The sequence below is a fragment of the Callorhinus ursinus genome, unplaced genomic scaffold (assembly GCF_003265705.2).
Source record: "Callorhinus ursinus isolate GAN/ISIS: 27379988/994484 unplaced genomic scaffold, GSC_fseal_2.0 scaffold25, whole genome shotgun sequence".
NCBI classification, from domain to species: domain Eukaryota; kingdom Metazoa; phylum Chordata; class Mammalia; order Carnivora; family Otariidae; genus Callorhinus; species Callorhinus ursinus.
The window spans coordinates 2,964,498-2,979,275 of record NW_027397087.1 but is presented as its reverse complement, the minus strand read 5'-3'; the positions used below and the strand labels follow the sequence as shown (position 1 = coordinate 2,979,275).

The following is a 14,778-nucleotide window of genomic DNA, read 5'->3' as shown; positions in this document are numbered from 1 at the left end:
TTCAAGAAATTTATTGAAATCTTTTTGCCATTGATGTCTGCCCCTGCCTGCCCCATATTCTCTTTGTTTTCTAGAGGTTTTACCTTTGTTTTTATTTTAATAAACTCTCTTCATCCAGAAATCTGTGTTAATTTCATTCTAATGGAATTCATTTCATATTCTTCCCGAAGTTGAATATTCAGTTTCAGTCTTCCTCTTCTAATCCTTGCTACTTTTCTTCTCTCATATTCTTTTTCTCATTAGGCATTTTATCTTGGTGTTGATGATCTTAAATTCCTTAATTAACACTTATATTATAATTTGAATATGATAATGAGTAATTGTCTTTGTTTTTTAAACAGAATGTTTACTTTTTATAGAAAAGTTTATAAATAACTGATTTTTTAAAAACTAGATTTTCTCTTCGTGCGGCGTGCGTGTCCTGAGCGCCAGTCTGCGTTTTGTCTCCTGCTTTTAGAGGTTAATAACAAAAGGAGACGCACCTGGACTTTCCCCGGAGCCCTCTGCGTTTTTAAGCGTCGGGTGGAGTTAGTGGTCTTTTGGCTGTAAACCGCGCTTGTTTGATGAAAATAGAAATCAGTCCTGCTCCCCTCAGCGATAAACCTTAATCATTCGTGGCACTTGGAGGCGCACCCTGTTTATCCTGATTGGATCTACCTGAATCCGAACTAAATCCCGTCTAACCAGTAGAGTGAAGGACAGTTCGTTACCTACCAGGAGTGTCTCCGACTGTGGGCTTCTCCCCCCCGGGTTGTTCTTTAAGCCACAAAAAGCTGCACCCAAGCTTGTTTGACGTCTGTCCTCTCAAGTGTCCATGATGCTGGGCCCCGAGGGAGGTGAAGGCTTTGTGGTCAAGCTCCGTGGCCTGCCCTGGTCCTGCTCTGTTGAGGATGTGCAGAATTTCCTTTCTGACTGCACAATTCATGATGGGGCTGCAGGCGTTCATTTCATCTACACTAGAGAAGGCAGGCAGAGTGGTGAGGCTTTTGTTGAACTTGAATCAGAAGATGATGTAAAAATGGCCCTTAAAAAAGACAGGGAAAGCATGGGACACCGGTACATTGAGGTGTTCAAATCCCACAGAACCGAGATGGATTGGGTGTTGAAGCACAGCGGTCCAAACAGTGCCGACACCGCCAATGATGGCTTCGTGCGGCTTCGAGGACTCCCATTTGGATGCACCAAGGAAGAAATTGTTCAGTTCTTCTCAGGGTTGGAAATTGTGCCAAACGGGATCACATTGCCTGTGGACCCCGAGGGCAAGATTACAGGGGAAGCCTTTGTGCAGTTTGCCTCCCAGGAGTTAGCCGAGAAGGCCCTAGGGAAGCACAAGGAGAGAATAGGGCACAGGTATATTGAAGTGTTCAAGAGCAGTCAGGAAGAAGTTAGGTCATACTCAGATCCCCCTCTGAAATTCATGTCTGTACAGCGGCCGGGGCCCTATGACCGCCCCGGCACAGCCAGGAGGTATATTGGCATTGTCAAGCAAGCGGGCCTGGAGAGGATGAGGTCTGGTGCATATAGTGCAGGCTATGGGGGCTATGAGGAGTACAGCGGCCTCAGCGATGGCTACGGCTTCACCACTGATCTGTTCGGGAGAGACCTCAGTTACTGTCTCTCGGGCATGTACGACCATAGATACGGAGACGGCGAGTTCACTGTCCAGAGTACCACTGGACACTGCGTCCACATGAGAGGGCTGCCATACAAAGCCACAGAGAACGACATTTACAACTTCTTCTCTCCACTCAACCCTGTGAGAGTCCATATTGAGATTGGCCCTGATGGAAGAGTGACGGGCGAAGCCGATGTCGAGTTTGCCACTCACGAAGAAGCTGTGGCAGCTATGTCCAAAGACCGGGCCAACATGCAACACAGATACATAGAACTTTTCCTGAATTCCACAACTGGGGCCAGCAATGGGGCATATAGCAGCCAGATGATGCAAGGCATGGGGGTGTCAGCCCAGTCCACTTACAGTGGCCTTGAGAGCCAGTCTGTGAGCGGCTGTTATGGGGCTGGCTATGGAGGCCAGAACAGCATGGGTGGATATGACTAGTTTTGTAGGAGCATTTGAGTTACTGCAATCATTTTCACAGGCAGCCAACAAGCAGTGAAAAGCAATTATTACTCTAGAGGAAGCTGTGGGACCCATTTTGCACCATGAGTTTGTGAAATCTGGATTAAAAAATTACCTCTTCAGTGTTTTCTCATGCAAACTTTCTTCTAGCATGTGATATTGAGTAAACTAAAACTATTTTCAGCTTTTCTCAATTAACATTTTGGTAGTGTACTTCAGAGTGATGTTATCTGAGTTAAAGTAGTTTTAAGTACATTAAATGGATCTTTTACACCACATCACCGTGAACACATTGGGGAGACGTGCTTTTTTGGAAAACTCAAGGTGCTAGATCCCTGATTCAAAGAGGAACATTTCTCATGTTTGTTCATTCTAGTTTATTTTCATTTAAAATCTTTTAGGTTAAGTTTAAGCTTTTAAAAATAAGTTAGTTTTGAAAATTGAGACACATTACTAATACTGTAGGAATTGGTGAGGCCTTGACTTAAAACTTTCTTTGTACTGTGATTTCCTTTTGGGTGTATTTTGCTAAGTGAAACTTGTTAAATTTTTTTGTTAACTAAATTTTTTTCTTAAAATAAAGATTTTTTCACAATGAAAAAAAAATAAAATAAAATAAAAACTAGATTTTAACTTAATATTTTTAGAAAACATCAATTGCCACTTTACTGTTTGTATTGGTTAGATTTATGTTGATTACAAGAGTTTCCTTCTTGGTTTGTCTCTTTTGCTTTATTCATTTGTTTTGTTTCTTAAATTCCAGATGTGAGTGAAATCATTGGTATTTGTCTTTCTCTGACTGATTTATTTTACTTAGCATTATATTCTCTAGATCCATCCATGTTATTGCAAATGGCAAGATTTCATTCTTTTTTATGGCTGAATAATATTCCATTGAATATATATATGCCACGTCTTCTTTATCCATTCATCTATCAATGAACACCTGAGCTGCTTCCATAATTTCACTATTGTAAATAATGCTACAGTAAACATAGGAGTGCGTATATCTTTTCAAATTAGTGTTTTGTATTCTTTGGGTAAATATCCAGTAGTGGAATTATTGGATCATATGTTAGTTCTATTTATAACTTTTTGAGGAACCTCCATACTGTTTTCCACAGTGGTTGCACCAGTTTGCATTACCACCAATAGTGCACAAGAGTTCCTTTAAGAAAAGGAGACTTTATTGACAATAACCTAAAGATAAGTTTGGCTTCAAGTAAACTAGATACAGGAAACAAATAATATAATCAGAATCTTTTTTTCCCCGTTTCCATCTCTTTCTTTTATTTTCTGTTGATTCCATTCTCTAACTAGACCCTTATAGTCAGAAGATGGTTCCTGGTTACATTCTTCCTGGTTCAAATCTAGTAGAAAAAGCTCCAGTCTTTTAAAATAACTCAAAGGAAAACCCAATTATATTTTATTGTCGCTTAGTGGCCTGACTTGTATCATCCATGAGCCAGTTGTTGGGAGAAGATGATTTCGTTTGACTGGTAGGCTTAGTTCATATGCCATTCCTGGAGCAAGAGATGGAGTCATGATTACTGGAACTATAGTTTACTATGGTTCTTCTTTTTTTTTCCACTTTAAATTTTTTATTGTTATGTTAATCACCATATATTACATCATTAGTTTTTGATGTACTGTTCCATGATTCATTGTTTGTGCATAACACCCAGTGCTCCACACAGAACGTGCCCTCTATAATACCCATCACCAAGCTAACACATCCCCCCACCCCCTCCCCTCTAGAAACCCGTTTGTTTCTCAGACTCCATCATCTCTCATGGTTCGTCTCTCCCTGCGATTTCCCCCCCTTCATTATTCCCCTCCTACTATCTTCTTCTTTTCTTTTTGCTTAACATATATTGCATTATTTGTTTCAGATGTACAGATCTGTGATTCAACAGTCTTGCACAATTCACAGTGCTCACCATAGCACATACCCTACCCAATGTCTATCACCCAGCCACCCCCTCCCTCCCACCCCCCACCACTCCAGCAACCCTCAGTTTGTTTCCTGAGATGAAGAATTCTTCATATCAGTGAGGTCATATGATACATGTCTTTCTCTGATTGACTTATTTCACTCAGCATAACACCCTCCAGTTCCATCCACGTTGTTGCAAATGGCAAGATCTCATTCCTTTTGATGGCTGCATAATATTCCATTGTGTATATATACCACTGCTTCTTTATCCATTCATCTGTCGATGGACATCTTGGCTCTTCCCACAGTTTGGCTATTGTGGACATTGCTGCTATAAACATTGGGGTGCACGTACCCCTTCGGATCCCTACATTTGTATCTTTGTGGTAAATACCCAGTAGTGCAATTGCTAGATCGTATGGTAGCTCTATTTTCAACTGTTTGAGGAACCTCCATACTGTTTTCCAGAGGCGTTGCACCAGCTTGCATTCCCACCAACAGTGTAGGAGGGTTCCCCTTTCTCCACATCGCCACCAACATCTGTCGTTTCGTGACTTGTTAATTTTACCCATTCTGACGGGTGTGAGGTGGTGTCTCATTGAGGTTTTGATTTGGATTTTCCTGATGCCGAGCGATATTGAGCACTTTTTCATGTATCTGTTGGCCATTTGGATGTCTTCTTTGGAAAAATGTCTGTTCATGTCTTCTGCCCATTTCTTCATTGGATCATTTGTTCTTTGGGTGTTGAGTTTGATAAGTTCTTTATAGATTTTGGATATTAGCCCTTTACCTGATATGTCATTTGCAAATACTTTCTCCCATTCTGTCGGTTGTCTTTTGGTTTTGTGGACTGTTTCTTTTGCTGTGTAAAAGCTTTTTTACTTGATGAAATCCCAATAGTTCATTTTTGTCCTTGATTCCCTTGCCTTTGGCGATGTTTTGAGAAATAAGTTGCTGCGACTGAGGTAAAAGAGGTTGCCGCCTGTGTTCTCCTTTAGGATTTTGATGGACTCCTGTCTTACGTTTAGGTCTTTCAACCACTTGGAGTCTATTTTTGTGTGTGGTGTAAGGAAATGGTCCAGTTTCATTCTTCTGCATGTGGCTGTCCAATTTTCCCAACACCATTTGTTGAAGAGACTGTCTTTCTTCCATTGGACATTCTTTCCTGCTTTGTCAAAGATTAGTTGACCATAGAGTTGAGGGTTCATTTCTGGGCTCTCGATTCTGTTCCATTGATCTATGTGTCTGTTTTTGTGCCAGTACCATACTGTCTTGATGATGACAACTTTGTAATAGAGCCAGAAGTCCGGAATTGTCATGCTGCCAGCTTTGCTTTTCTTTTTCAACGGCCCTCTGGCTATTCGGAGTGTTTTCTGGTTCCATACAAATTTTAGGATTATTTGTTCCATTTCTTTGAAAACAGTGGATGGTATTTTGATGGGGATTGCATTGAATGTGTAGATTGCTCTAGGTAGCATTGACATCTTCACAATGTTTGTTCTTCCAATCCATGAGCACGGAAGGTTTTTCCATTTCTTTGTGTCTTCCTCAATTTCTTTCGTGAGTATTCTATAGTTTTCTGAGTACAGATCTGTTGCCTCTTTGGTTAGATTTATTCCTAGGTATCTTATGGTTTTGGGTGCAACTGTAAATGGGATTGACTCCTTAATTTCTCTTTCTTCTGTCTTGTTGTTGGTGTATAGGAATGCCACTGATTTCTGTGCATTGATTTTATATCCTGCCACTTTACTGAATTCCTGTATGAGTTCTAGCAGTTTTGGGGTGGAGTCTTTTGGGTTTTCCACATAAAGTATCGTATCATCTGCAAAGACTGCGAGTTTGATTTCCTCCTTGCCGATTTGGATGCCTTTGATTTCTTTTTGTTGTCTGATTGCTGTGGCTAGGACTTCTAATACTATGTTGAATAGCAGTGGTGATAGTGGACATCCCTGCCACGTTCCTGACCTTAGGGGGAGAGCTCTCAGTTTTTCCCCATTGAGAATGATATTCGCTGTAGGTTTTTCATAGATGGCTTTTATGGTATTAAGGTATGTACCCTCTATCCCTATACTCTGAAGAGTTCTGATCAAGAAAGGATGCTGTACTTTGTCAAATGCTTTTTCTGCATCTGTTGGGAGGATCATATGATTCTCGTTCTTTCTTTTGTTAATATATTGTATCACATTGATTGATTTGCAGATATTAAACCAACCTTGCAGCCCAGGGATAAATCCCACTTGGTCGTGGTGAATAATCTTTTTAATGTACTGTTGGATCCTATTGGCTAGTATTTTGGTGAGAATTTTTGCATCCATGTTCATCAAAGATATTGGTCTGTAATTCTCCTTTTTGATGGGGTCTTTGGTTTGGGATCAAGGTAATGGTGGCCTCATAAAATGAGTTTGGAAGTTTTCCTTCCATTTCTATTTTTTGGAACAGTTTCAGGAGAATAGGTATTAATTTGTCTTTAAATGTTTGGTAGAATTCCCCTGGGAAGTCGTCTGGCCCTGGGCTTTTGTTTGTTGGGAGATTTTTGATGACTGTTTCAATTTCCTTAGTGGTTAAAGGTCTGTTCAGGTTTTCTGTTTCTTCCTGATTCAGTTTTGGTAGTGGATACATGTCTAGGAAAGCATCCATTTCTTCCAGCTTATCTAATTTACTGGCATAGAGTTGCTCATAATATGTTCTTATAATTGTTTGTATTTCTTTGGTATTGGTTGTGATCTCTCCTCTTTCATTCATGATTTTGTTGATTTGGGTCATTTTTTTTTTTGATGTCTGGCCAGGGGTTTATCAAACTTGTTAATTCTTTCAAAGAACCAGCTCCTAATTTTGTTGATTTGTTCTACTGTTCTTTTGGTTTCTATTTCATTGATTTCTGCTCTGATGTTTATTATTTCTCTTCTCCTGCTGGGTTTAGACTTTATTTGCTGTTTTGTCTCTAGCTCCTTTAGGTGTAGGGTTAGGTTGTATATTTGAGACCTTTCTTGTTTCTTGAGAAAGGCTTGTATTGCTCTATACTTTCCTCTCAGGACTACCTTTGCTGCATCCCAAAGATTTTGAACAGTTGTGTTTTTATTTTCATTGGTTTCCATGAATTTTTAAAATTCTTGTTTAATTTCCTGGTTGACCCATTCATTCTTTAGTAGGATGCTCTTTAGCCTCCACGTATTTGAGTTCTTTCCGACTTTCCTCTTGTGATTGAGTTCTAGTTTCAAAGCATTGTGGTCTGAAAATATGCAGGGAATGATCCCAATCTTTTGGTTCTGGTTGAGACCTGATTTGTGACCTAGGATGGGATCTATTCTGGAGAATGTTCCATGTTCACTAGAGAAGAATGTGTATTCCATTGCTTTGGGTAGAATGTTCCGAATATGTCTGTGAAGTCCATTTGGTCCAGTGTGTCATTTAAAGTCTTTATTTCCTTGTTCATCTTTTGCTTAGATGATCTGTCCATTTCAGTCGGGGGGGGTGTTAAAGTCCCCCACTATTAATGTATTGTTGTCAGCGTGTTTCTTTGCTTTTGTTATCAATTTCCTATATAATTGGTTGCTCCCATGTTAGGGGCATAGATATTTACAATTGTTAGATCTTCTTCTTGGAGAGACCCTTTAAGTAGGATATAGTGTCCTTCCTCATCTCTTAGTACAGTCTTTGTTTTAAAATCTAATTTGTGTGATATCAGCATTGCCACCCCAGCTTTCTTTTGTTGTCCATTAGCATGGTAAATGGTTTTCCACCCCCTCACTTTCAATGTGGGGGTGCATTTGGGTCTAAAATGAGTTTCATGCAGACAGCATATTGATGGGTCTTGTTTTTTAATCCAATCTGATAGCCTTTGTCTTTTGTTTGGGGCATTTAGCCCATTTACATTCAGGGTAACTATTGAAAGGTATGAATTTAGTGTCATTTTATTGCCTGTAAGGTGACTCTGCTGTATATTGTCTGTGTTCCTTTCTGGTCTATGCTGCTTTTAGGCTCTCTCTTTGCTTAGAGGACCCCTTTCAATATTTCTTGGAGGGCTGGTTTCGTTTTTGCCAATTCCTTTAGTTTTTGTTTGTCCTGGAACCTTTTTATCTCTTCTTCTATTTTCAGAGAGAGTGTAGCTGGATATAGTATTCTTGGCTGCATATTTTTCTCGTTTAGTGCTCTGAAGATATCCTGCCAGTCCTTTCTGGCCTGACAGGTCTCTGTGGATAGGTCTGTTGCCAATCTAATGTTTCTTCCATTATAGGTTACATATCTCTTCTCCCGAGCTGTTCAAGATTTTCTCTTTGTCTCTGAGACTCGTAAGTTTTACTATTAGATGTCGGGGTGTTGACCTATTTTTATTGAATTTGTGAGGGGTTCTCTGTGCCTCCTGGATTTTGATGCCTGTTTCCTTCCCCACAATAGGGAAATTCTCTGCTATATTTTGCTCCAATATACCTTCTGCCCCTCTCTCTCTTTCTTCTTCTTCTGGGATCCCAAGTATTCTAATGTTTCATCTTATTGTATTGCTTATCTCTTGAATTCTGCCCTCGTGATCCAGTAATTGTTATCTCTTTTTCTCAGCTTCTTTATTTTCCATCATTTGGTCTTCCATATCGCTGATTCTCTCTTCTGCCTCATTTATCCTAGAAGTTAGTGCCTCCATTTTTGATTGCAGCTCATGAATAGCCTTTTTGATTTTGACTTGGTTAGATTTTAGTTCTTTTATTTCTCCAGAAAGGTTTCTCTAATAACTTCCATGCTATTTTCAAGCCGAGCTAGTATCTTTAAAATCATGATTCTGAACTCTAGGTCTGACATCGCTCTAATATCCGTATTGAGTAGCTCCCTGGCAGACGGTACTACTTCTTGTTTTTTTTGTTGAGGTGATTTTTTCCATCTTGTCATTTTGTCCAGAGGAGAATAGATGAATGAGAGAACAGAATGCTAACCAGTTAACAACGTCCCCAGAAAATATACTCTAATCAAATCAGAAAAGACCTGAAACCAGGGGAAAACAAATGGAAAGAAAGAAAAAAGAAAGAGAAAAGAAGGAAAAAAAAAAAAGATAAAAACAAACAAAAACAGAACAAAACAAAAAAACAGAATATGATCAAATATGATCAGGTTATTGTATAGATCAGTGCCACACACTAGATTTTGGGTGTATTTTGGTCTGTTAGAAGAAAGTGCCTCCTATAATTTTAAGGAAAGAAAGACATATATATACAAAATAAGAGTTGATACTATGAAGGGATGGAATATGAGTGTAAAGATGAAAAGTATAAAAAACTTTAAAAAAGGAATTGATAAGTAGATGAAAAAAGAAATGGAGTAAAAAAAAAAAAAGGAAAGAAAGAAAAAAAAAGGGGGAGAGAATGTGATCAGGCAGGAGACTAGAACAAAGCCATACCCTAGAGATTTAGGGTATATTTTGATATGTTAGAAGAAAGTGTATCTCAGAATTTTATAGAGAGAACAAATTATATATTTATGCCAAACATAAGGGTAACTACTATGAAGGGATAGAATATGACTCTAAAAATGAAAAATAAAAATGTTTTTTTAAAAAATAGGGATTGATAAGATGTTGGTTTAAAAAGGGAAAAAGAAAAATTCGAATAAAAAAACAGTTAAAAAAATTAACTTTGAAAAACTAATGAATCATGGTAAAAAAGCCATGAATTGTATGTGCAGTATTCCCCTAGCGCTGGAGTTCTCCTTGATGGGTAAACTTGGTCTTGGCTGGTGGTTCTTGCTGATCTTCTGGGGGAGGGGCTTGTTGCCGTGGTTCCCAAAAGTCTTTGCTGGAGGCAGAATTGTCCCGCCCTTGCCGGTCCGGGCTAAGCAATCTGCTCGGGTTTGCTCTCAGGAGCTTTTGTTCCCTGCAAGCTTTCCGAACAGCTTTGGAGGACGAGAGTGAAATTGAGGTCTCCCAAGTCTCCCAATCTCTGCCCGGAGGAGCCGAGAACTCGGGGCCCCACTCCTCAGTGCACCCCCAGAGAAAAGCAGTCAATCACTCCCGTCTCTCTGGTCTCTGGCCACACTCTGTACTCACCTGCTTTGTGACTGAGCATTTCTATCTCTGGCACCCGACTGGGTGTGGAGTCTCCAAACCCAGCAGATCCCTTCGGTGCGCTCCCGCGCCACTCCTCCCCGGGGAGGAAGGGAGTCTCCCCGGCTTTGCCGCTTGCTGGGTTCCTGCTGGAGGAGCAGTGGCCCCACTGTCACCGATCACAGTTTATGGCAACCCTGAGCTGAGAGCCTGCACCTCGGCTCCATCTCTGCAGCCGGTTTCCCCGCTCTGATACCTGGGAACTCTGCCACACTCAGGGACCCCCGGTCTTTCTGTGACCCCCGAGGGTCCTGAGACCACAGTTTCCCGCGAGGGCTCCACCCCCTGCTTAGCCACTGGAGCGATGTCCCTCAGTGGAGCCGACTTCTAAAAGTTCCGATTTTGTGCTCCGCGGCTCTATCACTTGCCAGAAGCGGCCGACGGAAATCCCCTCCCCCGCCATCTATCCTCCCGAATATCGCCTCAGATTCACTTCTCCGCACGTCCTACCTTCCAGAAAGTGGTCGTTTTTCTGTTCAGTGTTGTTGCTATCCTTTTCTTCCATCTCCTGAGTTCTTTGAACTCAACAGGAGATTTGTAGGTGTTCAGAATGGTTTGATCCCTATCCAGCTGAATTCCTGAGACCAGATGAAATCCAGGTCTCCTACTCCTCCGCCATTTTGCTCCACCCCCTCCTATTTTACTGTGGTTCTGTGGGAAGAACCCATTAGGGATAAAGTGGGTGTCCAAATACAAAGCAGGCTGTTGCTGGTAGAAGTGCAAACTGTGTCAGGGAGGTAAAAAGCAGCAGGTTTCCTGAAAAATAAATAGGTCTCAGCTGCTTACAAACTTGGGCACCATCCTAAATGGTTCTTTCAGTATCTCTGTCCCTCCTTTCTTCCATCTCTTCTCTACCTCCTTCCCTCTTACCCTCTTTCAAAAATAGTTGATCATTGGAACCACAACAGTGAGCTTATACTCTGGGACTTGTATTCAGTTGCTCATGATTTCTCCACCTTAATATTCTATAGGCATGATAAACTCAACAAATTCAAAATTTACTCATTCTCTTTCTGCACGAACTTGCTCCATTTCCTATATTTCCCTCTTAGTTAAAATCATCCTCATTTACCCTATCACCTAAGTCTAACCTGGAGCCTCACTACTGGATTTCCACTTTCTCTCAATTCCCATGCCAACCACTACTCTTAGATCTCTAGGACTTGTTGATATTGCTTCTGTGACTTCTGATATCTGACCCTTTGCTCTCATTCTCACCATTCCTGGTTTTTCACCTGTAGTGTGCAGGAGTCTCCTAACTTACTAACTTGCCTTCAGTATTGCCTTGTGCACCATTCAGCCCCTCTACTATACATATCTGCATAAATACTTAAATAACCCGGGATTAAGACAAACAACAAACACATTAGCCTGATACAAAAGACTCTTTAAGAAGAGATCCTTGCATTCCTGCCTGTCTGATTCTGTCATTCCCACACAAATTTCTGGGTTCAAGTTATAATGAACTAATTAGGTTTCTAGGAGATTGCTTTTCATGTCTGAATCTTTGCCTGTCCTTTTCCATACTCTGATCTCTATGCTGAAGAACCTCTTCTCACCTCATACCCTTCTATGAAATTGGGTCTCATTTATCTACTTCCTATCTTTTCCTTGTCTGTTTGTCTATACCTTTACAGTTTTTCTCATGACATTAGTAGGATTGCTTATGTGACTGTCTCTTGCTAGACCGTGAGACCCTCAAAGACATAGGCAGGAGCGCCTGGGTGGCTCAGTCGATAAGCGTCTGCCTTCAGCTCAGGTCATGATCCCAGGCTCCTGGGATCGAGTCCCGCATTGGGCTCCCTGCTCCGCAGAGGGTCTGCTTCTCCCTCTCCCACTCCCCCTGCTTGTGTTCCCTCTCTCACTGTATCTCTCTCTGTCAAATAAATAAAATCTTAAAAAAAAAAAGACATAGGCAGTACTCTTCATTTTTATATCTCTAGTGTCCAACAGTATTTCCAGCAAATGGATGACTTTTAAAGGATTGTTGAACAAATTAGTCCAAACTTTAACAAATTATATTTTATATAATAATTTATCTAATTCAGGGGAGCCACAACACTGTTACAAAATACAATGTAAAAGCATTAGTAAATTCATTTTTTGTTTTTCCACTTAGAAGCTTACATGGAATAGGCATCATTGTGAAACTTTGCAAAATAAGATATCCTATCAGATTTGGCAGTGTAACTATTAAGTGTACCAAGAATAATTTCCAGCTGCAGAATATTTTATAAAAATGCTGAACAGACACTTTTTCAAATTGTTTTTGGTATCTGCATGTTAGGAAACACGCTTATTATGGTGGAAAATTGCTTTGTGGATCTCTTTTCACTTTGAATCTTGGTGAAAAAAAACCCTAGGTGGTTGGGTGGCTTGAAGCAAATCCAAAGGGTTTAGAGTATGAGAAACATATAAGAGGGCCTTAAGATTTTCAGGGAGGACCCAGACATACTGTTAATTAAACAGGCACCTAGCCCTGTAGAGATTGCTCCTGGCTCTTCAGCATTGCACAGCTTGCCTCAAGCCCTGTCAGTTCCCAAGATTTTGGACATTAAACCTGGTCCCTTGGCACAAGAAATGTTTTGCTAGTATCGATTCTGGACCCCAAACAGAATAGTTGGAATTAGCACAGACAAGTGTCATTTTGACTCCCAGGTGTGATTTTATTGAGGCTGTGTTATCGCCGGCCCTTCAGACAATAAGGTCAAGCATGCATAGAAAGCACATTATGGAAGATCTGTCTGGAAATAAAATGTTGGATTATACTTGTCAATTATTATAGTTTGTAAACTTATCACAGATCTAGAGTCTTCATCTGTAGATTCCCCCTAAAGCCTAGAAAATGTGACTACCTTATTGTAACAAAATGATCATTCTGTCTCCTCGACCTTGAACTTTCTCTAATATCACTGATAGTGTATGTGTATTAAAGAGGCACATGTATACTCTATTTTTTGCCTGACTCACTGCCTCTATAAATTCACTTGTTGACTTTTATGTATTTGTATTCCATTCTTCCACAAACTGTAGATTTCTATTTTAACATCTACTCTATATATTTTAAAGTATGTGGGTATATTTGACTTGTCTTTCAAGCCTCTGTTGTCTGTGTCCTATTGACTTTTTGTCTTTTTTCCTGACTATTCTACCATTTATGTTGTAAGAAACTTTTTGTAGATATCTACTTTGGAGTTGTGTTGTCTAAGACACTAGATGTATGTTTCTGTCCTACAGTCTTTTACTTCATCTCTAGACCTGTAGTTTACCTTGTCTTTGTTATATTGTCTATTAAATGACTGAGAAAATATTATCAAAACTTAAAAATATAAATTACTTTATTCATTTATTGTCATCCTTAACATATTTTTGTAGCACAGGACTTTATTGATAATCACACAACAATATGATAGATCTTAAACTGATCTTTTTACATCTACTTCCCTCCCCCCTTTTTTTAAGAGAGATGGAGCACATGCACATGCAACCAGGGGTGAGGAAGGGCAGAGGGAGAAAGAGAATCCCATGTGGGGCTCAATCTCATGACCCTGAGATCATGACCTGAACTGAAATCAAGAGTCAGACTCTTAACCAACTAAGCCACCCAGGCGCCCCATGACTTTCCCTTTTAAATTGGGAACATCTTCATTCAGCAGATTTGTAGTTCCTAAATCATACAATAGCCATAAAAAGCAAAGATAAGATCAATAAATATTTAGAGTTTTTTAAATTATTATTATTGTTAAGAGATGATTCAATGGAGGCCTTCTCTGTGACATGCTGATGTGAGAAAAAATTGAGTGAATCCAAAGGTTGTATTAATTGATCTTGACTTTTCCTGTTAACTTTAACTTGATACTACTGCAATTTAGACTCTTATGTCTTTCATTCTGAAAACATTAATAGGATGCTTATAATGTACCAGTAGTGTAAAGAGATGTATGAGATAGTCTCAGCCTTCACAGAGCCTGAGGAGATAAGACACATACACAAAGAAAATATTACAAGGTAGAACTGCCACTGGAGAATGCAATTTAAAGGGCTAGAGGGATTCTGAGGAAAAAGCATCTTGTGTTGGGGCATTGGGAGGGTCTTACGGGGGAAATTACATTTGTTATCCTTGAGGGTTGTTTCGATTTTGACAAAGGCAGCATGGGTGATTGGCTTAAAGAATGTTGCAAATTAGGGGCAGAGCTTAGCCAAAGTCATGGAAGCAGGAAATCATGAGATATATTAGGGAAATAGCAAGAAGTTCAATGTGGCTAGAGCTCAGAGTTTGAGGAGTAGTGGAAAATCAGTCTGAAAGGTTGATTGAAGCAAAAAGAGTGTCTTAAATTTTAAGCCAAGGGTTATCTAGGCAGTAGAAAGCCCCTAAGGTGGTATTTTCCTCAGTTTAATGTGTCACACCATTTTCTTTCCCTTTAAATGAAAGAGATTAGAATAAAATAGAAAAATATCAAAATGCATTGTACGTAGTAAGGTTAATTATATTTTGTGAAATGTGCATTCACATGTGTGTGTATGCATGTATATTATGTATATTCTAGGCTGTTAAATTGTTATGGTTAAACAAATTTGAGAAGAAATGGATGCTTTCTCATAGACATATAAACTACCAAAACTGAACCAGGAAGAAATAGAAAACCTGAACAGACTCATAACCAGTAAAGAAATTGA

General features: G+C 39.8%; 2 protein-coding genes across 9 annotated transcripts in view; both read left to right on the top strand.

Moving 5' to 3' along the window:
* DPH6 (diphthamine biosynthesis 6) overlaps window positions 1-14,778 on the top strand; it is a 204,828-nt gene that overhangs the window by 20,992 nt on the left and 169,058 nt on the right. The gene's annotated exons all lie outside the window — the stretch shown is intronic.
* Window positions 397-2,202, top strand: LOC112832851 (heterogeneous nuclear ribonucleoprotein F). 2 transcript variants are annotated; one of them, XM_025883703.2, is made up of 2 exons: window positions 397-459; window positions 764-2,202. In XM_025883703.2, exon 2 carries the CDS (start codon window positions 815-817, stop codon window positions 2,057-2,059), a length of 1,245 nt encoding a protein of 414 aa, XP_025739488.1. In that variant the 5' UTR covers window positions 397-459; window positions 764-814; the 3' UTR covers window positions 2,060-2,202. The 2 variants fall into 2 exon arrangements, with proteins under 2 accessions (XP_025739488.1, XP_025739487.1); XM_025883702.2 differs by having other exon boundaries at window positions 424-459; window positions 698-2,202.

Coding starts and splice junctions, on each gene's coding strand:
- LOC112832851 (XM_025883703.2), top strand. CDS start 815: ATGATGCTGGGCCCCGAGGGAGGTGAAGGCTTTGTGGTCAAGCTCCGT.